The 13,314-nt window shown below is 46.3% G+C and overlaps 1 protein-coding gene across 2 annotated transcripts in view; it reads left to right on the top strand.

The window, feature by feature from the left end:
- Positions 1-13,314, top strand: part of RASGRP1 (RAS guanyl releasing protein 1) — an 82,254-nt gene that overhangs the window by 41,838 nt on the left and 27,102 nt on the right. For both annotated transcript variants that reach the window (XM_032343240.1, XM_032343241.1), the window contains exons 3-5: positions 6,064-6,169; positions 11,649-11,711; positions 12,697-12,828. In XM_032343240.1, the coding sequence (XP_032199131.1) occupies positions 6,064-6,169; positions 11,649-11,711; positions 12,697-12,828 (301 nt within the window). The remainder of the gene's footprint in view (positions 1-6,063; positions 6,170-11,648; positions 11,712-12,696; positions 12,829-13,314) is intronic.

Here is a 13,314-nt window from a genome sequence, read left to right as displayed (position 1 = left end):
CTCCTCCTCCGCCTCCCTGGTTCTGCCCCCTGGTTTCTCTCAGCCTCCCCCACAGAACAAATCTAAACCCTCTCCCATAGATGGTACTGCGGACATGTGAAGATAGTCCTAAGAGCTCTCCTCAGTTTACTCTGGAATAAACCTGTTTAGTTCCTCAAATCCTTCCACATGTCACTGGTTTTGATCTCACCCAGGACACTTCTAAGTCCTTTTCCCTAACACATGAGCATCCATGGAAAGATGCCAGGCAGCCACAGAGAATGGTGGAGATAGCAAGCCTGCGCGTATTGAAAAAGCCCGTCACTGTGTCTACGGTTCCCCTGAATGGTCTAATGCATACCCCACAAAGATCTTCATTTTCCCTGCTTTTTACCATAGTATCCTGGAATATGACCCTACTACCTCGGTGAGGAAAGGAGCATTATAGAAACCATGTTGTCAGATGCTGAATTGGAAAATTTAGCCACCCACTATGGGGCACCTGGGTGGCTGAGTCAGTAAAGCATCTACCTTTGGCTCACATCATGATCCTGGGGTCCTGGGATCGAACCCCATATCAGGCTCCCTGCTCAGCAGGGAGTCTGCTTCTCCCTCTGCCCCTCACACCTTTCCCCCCCTCACCTTGCTTTCTTGTACTCTCTCATTCATTCTCTCTCTCTCAAATAAATAAAATCTTAAAAAATGAAAAGTTAGCTTCCTCATAATTGTGATAGATTTGATGACGTTGTTACACCTGTCCCCCATTTTTCACCTTCTGTGTGTCAGTGATGTTCTTCATGTGACTTTAAAGTTCCCACTCTTTTGCGGGGATTCAGCAGTATGACTTGCTTTGGCCGGCAGAACGAGGCAGACGTGACAGCATGCCACTCCCAAGCCTAAGCTTAGGAGGCCTTCGTATTTCCAGTCGCCCTTTCATGCCCTGCCATCACCATGAAAGAACAGAGCTCAACCAGCCAGCTGGTCCTGGTCGGGGGCGGGGTGGGGTGGTGGTCATGTAACAGAGGCCCCCAGCAAAACCCAGCCTTTCTCAGCTGACCCGCCAGCCAGTTCACTCGAGAAAAAAATAATTGAGTGCTGTTTTAAGTCACTGAGGTTTGGGGTGGTTTGTTATGTGGAATTTCCGTGGCAAGATCTCACTGTTATAGAAATTGGGCCAGAAGACAGGGCGCAGCGCTAACCAGTTCCAGGCGATTTCTGCACCAACACCTGTGCAGTGAGCATTTTCCCCACAAGCATTTTTGCTGCATAACTAATCAGGTGAAAAACAATTTGGCCATGAAAGATAAAAATCTCTCTCTCACACATACACACACACACACACACACACACAGGGATATTCATTTAAAAGGACATGAGAAAACATGAAAACTGAATAACAAAATTAAAACAACTTTATTGCACAATACAAAACATTTGAGTGCCCTTAACATGTGCCATGGCAGTACTGTGCAGATAACTGAGTGTTTCTGTGTGCTGTAGCAAAGCAGTCTTTAAAGTCTTTCATACTATAGCTTTTTTTTTTTTTTTTCTTATGGATTTATCTCCTTGCTAAAACATCCTCCATCAGGGATGCCTGGGTGGCTTAGTTGGTTAAGCGTCTGCCTTCTGTTCAGGTCATGATCTCAGGGTCGTGGGCTCAAGTCCCACATTGGGCTGTCTGCTCAGCGGAGAGCCTGCTTCTCCCTCTCCCACTCCCCCTGCTTGTGTTCCCCCTCTCTGTGTCTCTGTCAAATAAATAAAATAATCTTTAAAAAAATAATAAAATAAAATATCCTCTGTCATTAAGAGAGGTACCAGTTTCCAAATACCAGGAGGCATATTGTACCTGAGCTCCAGACCGCATGGTGAAACCCTTCTCCACTCCTGTTTGTTCTTGGCACATTGTCCTGTGTCTGCTGACGGACATTCCAAGTTCTGTGGGAAACGTGGGCTCAAAACTCAGTACCACTGTATAGACCATTGTGAGGGCTGAGCATCGCCTATAAAAATGGGGAGCACAGCAGCATGGAAAGATGAAGCCACACTGTCAACTGGGGTTTTTTTGTTTTTGTTTTTTACCTTTTACAGCAAAATTGCCTTAGTTTTGCCTGTTACTTATGTGATGAAAAAGCTTGTGGCAAAGATGCTTATAATGAGAAACACCTGACATGATATCCACTGTGCCTCACTAAGCTGAGAAGAATTCATAAAAGATTAATGAAATGAGGGCCCCTGGGTGGCTCAGTCAGTTAAGCGTCTGCCTTCTACACAGGTCATGGTCTTGGGGTCCAGCCCTGCATCGGGTTCCCTGCTCAGCAGGGAGTCGTCTTCTCCCTCTCCCTCTGTCCCTCGCTGTTGCTAATGTGCTCACACACACTCTCTCTCTCCCCCAAATACAATTTTTTTTAAAACCTTAAAAAAAAAATGAACAAAACTATAACCATTCTAACTGAATACTTCATAACAATGATACGTCATGTTGTAACCTCGAGGGTTTTTTGGTAAACTTCAGCCAAGAAGAAAAGAAATACATATATTATTTCATCAGTGAAATAGGTAATGACAAAAGCAAAAGCAAATCCAATATCCAAAGATAGATATCCTAAGAAAAGGGTTGTGATACAGTTCACTCATTTACTCAACAAATGTTTATTGAATACCTGCCCTGTGTGCTCCCTGTTCTAGGCCCTGGAAACAAGGCTGTGGGAGAAACAGGGCCGGGGCATCACACAGCTTGTATTCTAGGGGAGACTCAGAAAATAAAAATTGAAAAGATAACTTCTAATCCTGGTAAGTGCTACGAAGACTCTCAGGCAGGATAATGGCTACGTCAGCAGTTTAAGGAAGACCTCTCGGAGGCTGTGACATCGAGGCTGAGACCGGAATGACGTGAAAGGCCAAGGGAAGAAAGGCCACGCTGCAGGAAATATCAAACGCAAGTCTGTGTGTTAGGAAGAAACTTGGAGGCTCTGAGGTAGAAACAGAGGTATTTCCCCTCTGAAGAGGAGCGATGTGTTATGAAACGTGGGAGAGGTTAGAAGGGGCCAGAACTCCACTGGCCACAGTAAGGAGTTTGTGTTTCATTACAAGTGGAGTGGAATCTGTTAAAGGGTATGAACCCCATGACCTGACCTACGGGCTGCCTCTTGGCTTCTGTGTGGAGGATGGACAAGAGAGGAAGCGGGGGGTCATTTGGGTTCGTGCCTCATGGTGCTGGTTACAACTAGTCTGTGCAGTGGCAAGGATGGGGAGAAATGGACCGGCCTGAGGCTCATTTTGGAAGTAGAATCAAGACCCGCTGATGGACTGGATGTGAGGGCAACTGAGAAATGAAGGAGGACTTCTAGGTTTTCCGTGTGGGTAACTGAGGACGGTTGGTGGTGCCATTTCCCGAGATGAGGAAGAATGGAGGAGCGCTGGACTGGGGGGAGAGAGAGGTCAGGAGCTTTGGTGGGGTGAGTTAGGTTGGAAATTAACTCTGCGTTGCTTTGCCAAGGAGGGTGTTGGACATGTTAATTTGGTACTCAGACTAAAGATGGAAGTTGGGCAGTCATCAGCAAATAGATGGCGTTTTCACCGAAGAACTAGATGAGTTCACCCTAGAAAAGAAAGTTAAATTTTTTAATTTAAAATTTAAGAAGTTTCAAATTTTTAAAACTGTTTTTAAAAGGAAGTAGGAGGGCTAAGCCACAGAGCATGGTGACATTTAAATGCTCAGCAGAGGAAGAGGAGACAGAAGAAGAGTGTGAGAGAGAAGCTGAGACAGTGTGATGTTATGGAAGCCAAGAGAAGAAAGTGTTCCAGGAAGGAGGATTGTCAACTTGGGTTGGGTTGGGTTGAACGCAACCTGAATCATGAAGTCAGACGAAGCCAGTGAAAGAAACTTATTAGATTTGGCAATGTGGAGCTGGTTGGTGGCCTTGAAAATAAACTGTTCACTGGGATAACAGAGGTAGAAGTTAAAATGGTATGGTTGAAAATGTAATAGAAGGTGGGAAATTGATCTGGAGAAATGAAGTCCTGGAGCTGGTGAGAGCCTACGGCTTTGTTACATTGTGTTTTTTATTTTTATTTTTTTAATGATTTTTATTTTTTTTAATTTTTCTTATTTTTTTTTAAAGATTTTGTTTATTTATCAGAGAGAGAGAGAGAGATCACAAGTAGACAGAGAGGCAGGCAGAGAAAGAGGGGGAATCAGGCTCCCTGATGAGCAGAGAGCCTGATGTGGGGTTCGATCCCGTGACCCTGAAATCATGACCTGAGCTGAAGGCAGAGGCTTAACCCGCTGAGCCACCCAGGCACCCCATGTTCCACTGTGTTTAATGGTATGGGTGAGGAAAGCAGGAGAGAGAGAGGGAAGTGGATGCCGCAGGAGAGAATGTGGACAGAGGCAGTATCGGCATCCTCGAGAAAGAAGGAGACTATGTGCCTAGTGGAAGCCACGGCCTCAGAATGGCCTCCCGGGGAAACAGGGGAGGGCAAGCAGGGGGAGGAACAGCACGCACAGAAATCGGTGGATTCGGTGAGGGGAAGGTGAGTGATCTGGCCCCTCGATGCGCAGTTTCTCCATGAACTGTGACTTTCGGTCATCATCTCGGGTGAGCCAGGACTTCCGAATCCGGAGCCCAAGTACACGGTGCCCTTCATTTATAGTCCGGTGCCCTTGGAAAGAGTGAAAACGACAGCCTCTTTTGCATAATGTGTTTTAAAGAGCTTTGAAGTGCTACAGCAGATCACATCCATTCTCTCCTTTGATGCTTTGAATCATCCAAGTTCCCCTCCGAGGATCGAGTTCACACGGCTTGGTTGAAGGAGAAGCACTGGAGTGAAGGAACCACATACAGAGATGGGGGTGGAATTAAGGGATGCTGGACCCAGACTGTCACCAAGTGGATGTCATTGTCCCTCCCCCGTGGGCCAGGGGTCCGTGGGGATCCGCAGGGTTAGATCCTGGAGAGAGCTGGTGTCATGAACGATAGGCCGTTCACTGAAGAGACCTAGAGCTGCTGTCAGGGAAGTGATACCAAAGCAGAGAGGGCACAAGAGAGAAGTACTGGGACGCCTCTCTCCTCCTGCCCCTTGCTGATGCTTCCCCAGGGCTGAGCCCACCTGGAAGCTGGCTGGCAAGGTGAAGCAATCCGTGCAACACAGCCCCTAACACTTCATGGTCTAAGTGTTGAAAAGATTTTGGAAACCACTGCAAAGGGAATCTGTATACCCAATGCCCGTGTATAGAATGCATCTGACCATTTGGTACCTGCTGGGATTAGGAAAACGTAGCTAAGTGTGATCTTTGAAATGAACCCAGCCATCATCTCCAAATGTCACGTTTGCCTCTAGTCTTCCTCCTTTATTTTCATCCGGAGGCATTTTGCCCATAAAACTAGGAAAGCTTAGATTTCCCTCAATGGCAGGAATCCCTTCCAGGGCCGTGAGAGAGCCCTAGAAATGTATTCCTATGGTCACCTGTTCTTGTAAATTTTTCAAAGTTCAGGTGTTTAAATGTAATCTCTCTTTTTTTTTTTTTAAGATTTTATTTATTTGCTTGACAGACAGAGATCACAAGAAGGCAGAGAGGCAGGCAGAGAGAGAGGAGGAAGCAGGCTCCCCGCTGCATAGAGAGCCTGATGCGGGGGCTCGATCCCAGGACCCTGAGATCATGACCTGAGCTGAAGGCAGAGGCTTTAACCCACTGAGCCACCCAGGTGCCCCTAACTATAATCTCTTTAAAACTACATATTTTTCACTCTGACTCTGGAAAGGACTCCCCCACCCACCACCTTATATGTGCTTTGGACTGCATAAAACTTGAATGTGTTTCTGCTTTCAGCAGAGACTCGAGTGTATGGTGCAATGTTTATCCCTTTCCCAAGATCTTACCATCTTTCTGGTGGGGTGGTTAATGCAGCAGGGGGGTAAGAAGCAAAGAAGGGGGTTTCATGGTGCTCAAGGCAGGGGGAGAAGGCAGTAGAGCGAGTGGCGTGGCCCCCACTCCAGCCCTCTACCTTCCGGTAACGGAGGTTGTCAGCAGGGGACTCCTTTCTCTCAGGGGCCATGCTCAGATGCCGCTTTTTGTGTTTTCAGATGCGGATGGAAATCTGTGTCGGAGTAACCAGCTCTTGCAAGTCATGCTGACCATGCACCGAATTATCATTTCCTCTGCTGAACTGCTCCAGAAGGTCATCACCCTATATCCTTCAGCACAGTGACGGGCAATCCCCCAGTGGGATTCATTCAGAAGTACCTCGAAGTTTGAAACTTGCTTTCGTTCTGAGTGGTTTGGAACCACTCAGAGTGGTCAGTGGGTTCACATGTCCTTTCGGAGGTACGGGGGTTGTGCGTGGGGGTGTCGACACGTGTGTGTGTGTGAGCTCCACAGGCGCACACCTGTGCGTCACTGCAGCTGGGCGGGGCAGTATCGTCCGTGCTGACGGCTCGGGCAAGACGTCCAAGAAATCACTGGCCTTCAGTATGTCTGGCGAGTAAAAGTCCCTTTCCCGTAGGTTAGCCAAGATTCCTGTTCGTCCTGTGCAGGTTGACATGGGTGCGGCCACGACTGCAGTGATGAGCTGGCTGTCCTGTCCCATTCCGCCCCCTTTCCCCGGGCTCTGAAGAAGGGTCTGTGACACCACAGCATCTGACGCGGCCCCTGGTGCTTTTATGCTTCAGGCAGAGGCGCTGGCTGGGGGCCAAGCAAACCCTGCTGGATTTTAACCTTCCTACGGGGTGTGAATCCAGTGGGATGGAGAAGGAGCCTGCCCTCTCCCTCTCGCCCCAGGGGATGCTGTAAGCCGCGGCCCTGGAGGAAGGACTGCAGGTGGGGGGAGACCTTGGAGCACCTGCAGCCCGTGCCCTTGGCATTGAGTCACGCCTGGTGGCTCTTCTCATTCTCTGCCCCTCCCCTGGCCCCTTTCTTTTCACCTCATGGCACACAGAAAAATAAAAGTCACCGGAAGAGACTGAGTCCTTCTCTAAACCTACTTACAAATCTTCACTTGTTGTATCAAAGGATTCCAAGGGTGGAGTGTTGGCAGAGGTCTGTGTAGTAAGAGCTGCAGGTAATAAGTGGGTGTCTGGTCTGCAGAGAATTTTCAAGCCGTTATAAGGCTGACTCAGAGGCGGTTGATTTCTGTTAACTCCATGTACCAGCGGTTCTAAACAGTGTCAGTGGTTAAAACCTCCTCAGTGAGAAACTTGTTGCTCTGAGGACTGAATTGTGCCCCGTGACTGCCTCCAGACCCTGCGCAGACCCCGCTCCCTTCCGCGCCCCGCAGGGTCTGACCCTTCACCTGTGTCCCCTCTTCTCCACTTTGACCTCTGCCCCTTCAATGATACCTGCCCGTCAATCTAAAACACATTCAGGTCTCCCCAGCCTAGGAACTAATTCTCCACCCTGCCCTCCCTCCCCTGTTAGGGTTAGAAATTTGATGCACAAACCTCCTAAAATAGTCTGCATCACTATCTCCCGTCTCTGGACTCGCACTCACTCCTTCCCTCAGCTGGGGCCCCACCCCGGCACTCAGACTTTCCTCTCATGTCACCACTAGCCTTCTGGTGGCTCAGCCCCTTGGCTCTCTCCTGTCCCTATTGACTCTGGGCTTTGTGGACACCCCTCCACCTCTCCAGGGCCTCCCCTTCTTGGGCGGCCAGTCCTTTGGCCTCCCATCTAGCCCCTCCTCTGAGCCCCTCTCAAACAGGGGGACAGCGTCCTGGTGTCCTTCTCACTCTCCCTCCTTCCCGGGTGATTTCCCACCAGGATTTCCACCTCTGTCCCTCTGTGCTGTGGCCTTTCAAGTCTGTGTTTCTTGTGTTGTTTTTTTTTTAATTAAGTTCAATTAACTTAATTGAACTTAGTATATGATTAGTACATGACTGAACACATAGTACATGATTAGTTTTTGGTATCGTGTCCAGGGATCCATCAGTTGCATAGCACACCCAGTGCTCATCAGATCCCGTGCCCTCCTTAATGCCCATCACCTGGTTACCCCATCCCCCCACGCCGTCCCTTCTGCAACCCTCAGTTTGTCTCAAGTCTGTTTTTCTTTAGCCCAGACCGCTTTATAAAAAATACTTGGACTAGTTTGTGCTGCAGACACTTCTGTCTTAATAAGCCCAAAACTTAATTCATTTTCTCATCTTCATCCCCGATTACTACCTATTAATTCTGCTTTGACAACTGCATTTTCATTTTCAATTTCAGTTTGTGGTGTCCCTGCCCATCCACTTAGCCAAACCAGAAACCTCAGAGGCGCCCTTGACTCCTCCCCTCTTTCACCTCCTACAGAGTCCATTACTCAATCCCTGGGCTTCTACCCCAGAAATGACTCTTAGCTGCTTTCTTCTCTCCGTCTCCCTGCCGCGGCCTTAGTGTGGGCTTCTGTCTTCTCTCCCAGGCCCCTCTCTGTCCGGACTGCCGTTCTCACCAGTGTGCTGCCCTCCCCACCTCCCACCCAGGGAAGTCATTACCCACCTCTGAAGTCACTTTCCTGAGAAGCAGATCATGAAGGCCATTGCTTCAGAGCCTCTGCAGACAGCAGGGGGATGCCCAGCTCTCTCTGCAGCTCTCTCCGAGGGCCTGTCTCCCCCACATTGAACTTCTTCGTGCACCAGATGGAACGGGTCCTCTTACAATTCCTGTGCCTGGAATAGCTCTTCCTCCCTCACTGCCTAGCAGACTCTTTCCAGACCCCTCTGTAAAGTCTTTCCTGACACTGTCAGCCTTCCACACACCTCTCCCTTCTGAAAACACGTGTAGTGAGCTTAGACAGTGCTTTGAAAATCTAATTCCTTTGCCTTTCGTTTTGTATTGCCTAAGTGAGTGTCTCTCACATCTCTAGTCTGGATGTAATCTGCTTTGAAAAGCTTTTCATCTTCGATTGCAGAAAGTGCCAAGTATTTTTATTCTGTTAGCTAAATACATTGATCGACCCAGACTTCAGTCTGTAAGGTTTGCAGTGTGCTGCGTGCTCTGGTCTCTATAGATGACTATTTCAGGTACGCCACAGCAACTTTGTGTCTAGCTGTTGTAGTTTGAGTTCTGTTCATATTGTAGAAAGTTACAAAGGTACTAAAAATTTAATTACAAGTTACCTTAAGAAAAAAATGTAAATATATTTTTAACATAGATTTAAAAATCCAACGCTGTAACTTACCTGTTTACGTGTCTCCCACAGTAGTCTGTCTGTCTGGCCCCGCATCAGGAACTAGGGCTTATTTATATTTATTTCTCTAGAACTTAGCTCAAAGGCCATCTCACACTAGTACATAATAAATGTTGCCTGACTATGGGAGCAAAACATTGGATACGCTTTCTGTATTGGGACTTTTAGGTGAGAAATTTAGGCTTTGTTCTGGGGCGGGGGGCAAGATTCTAAGAAGGGAATATGAAGTGAGACTGCCTGTCACTGAAACCCGGGTTAAACACTGACAGCAGAACAATTTTTTCTTCATGCTTAAGGTCTCTGTTTTCTGACCTGGAAGTAATAGAATTATTAGTTAAGTAAGCTCATGGTTTCCTGATGCTTCCTGGTTTTTCATAATTAAAAAGATTTTAAAACATGCTATGAATGGCTCAAATGCCTTTAAAGTACAGTCAGAACCATACAGTCAGAATACTGGCTGTGGAGAGAAGGAAGATGTGTGGAGCCTGAATCTTCCAGCAAACAGTGACATGAACCCCTGCGAGGCAGATGCCGGAGCCTCTGATACCGGCCTACATGTGCTGGGCGTTTGCTTCAGCGCCCCAAGTGAGAAAGCGGGCGCCTGGCCTCACTTTAGGTCTCCCTTTGTTGTAGCTTAGGGGCTCTGATGAGGGGCGTGCTCTGCCCTCCTGCCCAGCGTTCTGCAGGGCCCTGCGCAAGGAGCGCTCCATGCACTGAGCCATTCACTCGGGCCCTGCCCACAGGCTCAGCGAGCCCGGAGCCGCTGAGCCTGTGGGCAGGGCCCGCACTCAGCTGCTGCTGCCGCCTCTGCGGCCCAGCACCGCAGGGATGGACGTTGGCAGGGAGCCACCAGATAAAAGCTCTGTGGTAAACGGCACTGTGTTGATTTATAGATCTACTTGGCTGTTATAAAAGAGAAGTGCGTTTTCTGTCCCTTCTTCATGAAAAAAGGAAGAATAAAATGTCAACAAGCGCATCAAATAATAAAAACACAGAATCTGGGCCATATTTATCTAGAAGGTGCCCTGTGCTTGGAGCTCTTTGTGTTGAAGGCACGCACTTCCTCAGCGATATGGACTAAAGACATGTAAAGTCCTTGTTTTCACTTTTAGCTTTTATGCCCAAAGAAAGGCAGGCGTCAGGCAGAGCCTTTTATTTCATCCGGTTTGCCAGTTGCCTGGACTTGTTTATTTTCTGTGTTGCTGTGCATGTGAGTTTTTGTGTTTTGTTTTGATGCTTTTGAGGATAGATATTATGGGCATTAAATCTATTAAAATTTAGTTTTTAAATTAAAGTGATTTTATTAAAAGTACAAATTTTACAGCCCTACCTCTTCTTTAGGCCGGCTTCAAGTTTAGTTTGCAAATACAATTCTTTCTATTATATCTAGCATGTTTCTCCAAGCATTTTTAAGGGGCCTTGAAAAATGTTTGGTTAATTTGAATAATGCTAATGAACTAAATACTTCCAATGGTTGTAAACTACAGTTATGAATTTTACATTTTGGATGATTTTTAAATACTTCAGATGCCTTCCTGAATTCTAAATAGTTTTTTATAACTATTAAAGTTATAGACAGATAACATCATCTTTGAAGTTCCAAAATTTCAATTTAAAACCACAAGTCTAAAGCACTTAATTATATATTCTAAAGGGAAGTTTCGAGACTTTCATTCCAGTATGCTCTTAAACGTTACAGGGATATAAAATCCCCAAATGCTCAGATTCCTTCCTAATCAAAAAGCACAGATCCTAAGATGTGAACTTTGACTTGGCTATGTTTACCTCTGCATTTTCCCAGGTTTTTAAAATACACATGCCCCCCCTGAAGGAAGACCATTCCAACCCGTTATCTGAGCTCTCTGCTAGCCCGCTCACTGGACTCCTGGAAGGGGCCCTGCAGGAATTCACTGGACTCCGTACCGCAGTTCTGATGGCACAGTGTTTAGAAGGGAGAATGGGTACAGCCTCACAGCGCACATGGTGCACATAGCCTGTTTCCTCAGTCTAGTGACCAGAGATGGTAGACCCACCCCGGGTACCACCGGACTGGATTTTGCAATTCTTTGGCTTGTAAAATGAATGAAATACCCTCTCCACAGATCTCTAAAGAGTTCAACACAATGTGATCTTACTGTTCTTTCATACTCTTAGGATGGCCACGTTCTCATGGAATATTCTGAGTGCCACAGACCCGTAAACGTGATCTTGGATTGCATTTTCGATTATTCACATAGCTTTGTCTCACTTGCCATCACTTCCCAGGTCTATCTGCTGACTTCCTCTAGGCATAGATTATCATTTTTCACATTACTGCTCTTAATTATCATGACAGGAGAGCTGAATATTTATTCATTCCTCTTCTAATTCACTGTACAAATTGTTTATCTGTTCTTCAAAACATAAGAAAATATTGGCACGGGGTGTTTTAGCAAATCCTTCCAAAGATGAGATGTTGTTTGGTTTCTATGACAAAAACTTTTATTTCCCTTAACTATAGCCTACATATAAGGATGCCTTGGCGAAGAATTCCCCAGGGCTTTGCCTGAAGATCTGCTATTTTGTAAGGTAATGTTTCTGTGCACAGTTGGGACTTGCGGAGTAGGGTGAAATGAAAGCCTGAAGCATGGGATTCTTGTTCTTTCCTCATGCTCCCCACCTTTCCCGCGCCATCTATAGAACAGCTCTGGACGGACTGGAAATGGCAGTGCAGCCTACTGGAGATTCCTTACTGGAACATGGTTTTGGCTCATGTACTTGAGCTTAATACTTGATACCAACATTTTATTCAGTCTTAAAGCATTTTTGTATCAGATGGCGTAGGGAGAGATACAGAGATAAGGAAGGACCTCCTCGTCCTTTCGTTTTTATTCCTAATTATTAAAATAACACAGCTTATATTAGAGCATTTTGAAAATTCAGTAAAGAGTCTGACTATAGTAATAGTTATCCATATCCCACTACCTACTTTGGAATATTTCCTTTGTCAGTTTTCTAAGCAGTTTTATTTTTCTTTTTTAACATAGTTGAGATCAAAAGACATTTTCGTATCCTATATTTTTCACTTAATTTTATATCCTAGGAATCTTCTTTAGTCATTAAAAGCTTTTTTGTGGACATTATTTTTCATGGTAATATATTGTAAGATATGAGAAAGTGTGATTTACAGATTGACTCCCCCATCTTTGGACATTTGGTTTGTCTATAACCATACTCCTTGTAATTATCTCTGATGCACATGATTGTGCCTAAATCTTTGCCATGGCTTTTTCTGCTGTGCTGTGCCTATCCTGTCAAAGCATATGGTGTGTGGAGGGGCAGAGGACTCTCAGCAGGTGGTTTTCTTCCATCCCCCACACCATCACCCCACCCCCTTATATTCTGTATATAGAATTTACATTCCATATTCCCAGGCACATAGAAGGACAAAGCAGCCTCTTTTTCTGATTCCTCTTTGTGGGAAGAACCCACCGAAAAGCACGAGTCCTTGGCTTCAGTTTTGGATTGTTGTGGTTGTTGTTGTTTTAACTGCCCCCCCCCCCCCCGCCCATAGGTACTGGATAACAGAATTCTGGATCATGTTTAAAATGGATGCCAGCTTGACAAACACTATGGAAGAGTTTCAGGAACTGGTGAAGGCTAGTGGTGAGGAGTTACACTGCCGCCTGATCGATACAACTCAAATGTGAGTGTCAAGGTTTTGACTCTTCTTTCCAGACCCCCTTACATGTCTCTTGGGCTGCTCAGACAGGCTCAGATTGTAACCCCAAAGGCAAAAGACTGATGTTTAACAGAAAAGCAGAGAAGCTCCCCCCAACCCCACACCTTGTCTTTCCACCTTCTCCATTCCTTGTTAACATATCTTCATTCTCTTGGTCTCTCAGATTTACAGTCTTTGAGTCACCTTCCATGCACGTTTGTCCTTTGACTGCATGCCTAGCCTTCTACCATAGTTGCTTGTACATTTATATCATCTTTTCCTGTCTCACTGTCATAGCTCAAAGCCTTTTCATTATTGTATGAGGTATCAGCATAATCTATGAGCTCCAGAGCTTTCAACCTAAGAACAAAACACCCCCTAGAAAGTCAATACATAAGCTCGAATGGGTCTGTAAATACCCCCCACCCGCCCTGTGATAAAGCTGTGAGTGACTAATATCAAAGAGTGGGT

This window comes from Mustela erminea, chromosome 5 (genome assembly GCF_009829155.1).
Source record: "Mustela erminea isolate mMusErm1 chromosome 5, mMusErm1.Pri, whole genome shotgun sequence".
In the NCBI taxonomy this organism is placed as follows: domain Eukaryota; kingdom Metazoa; phylum Chordata; class Mammalia; order Carnivora; family Mustelidae; genus Mustela; species Mustela erminea.
The sequence above is the reverse complement of the archived record's forward strand: the minus strand, read 5'-3'. Positions and strand labels throughout refer to the sequence as shown.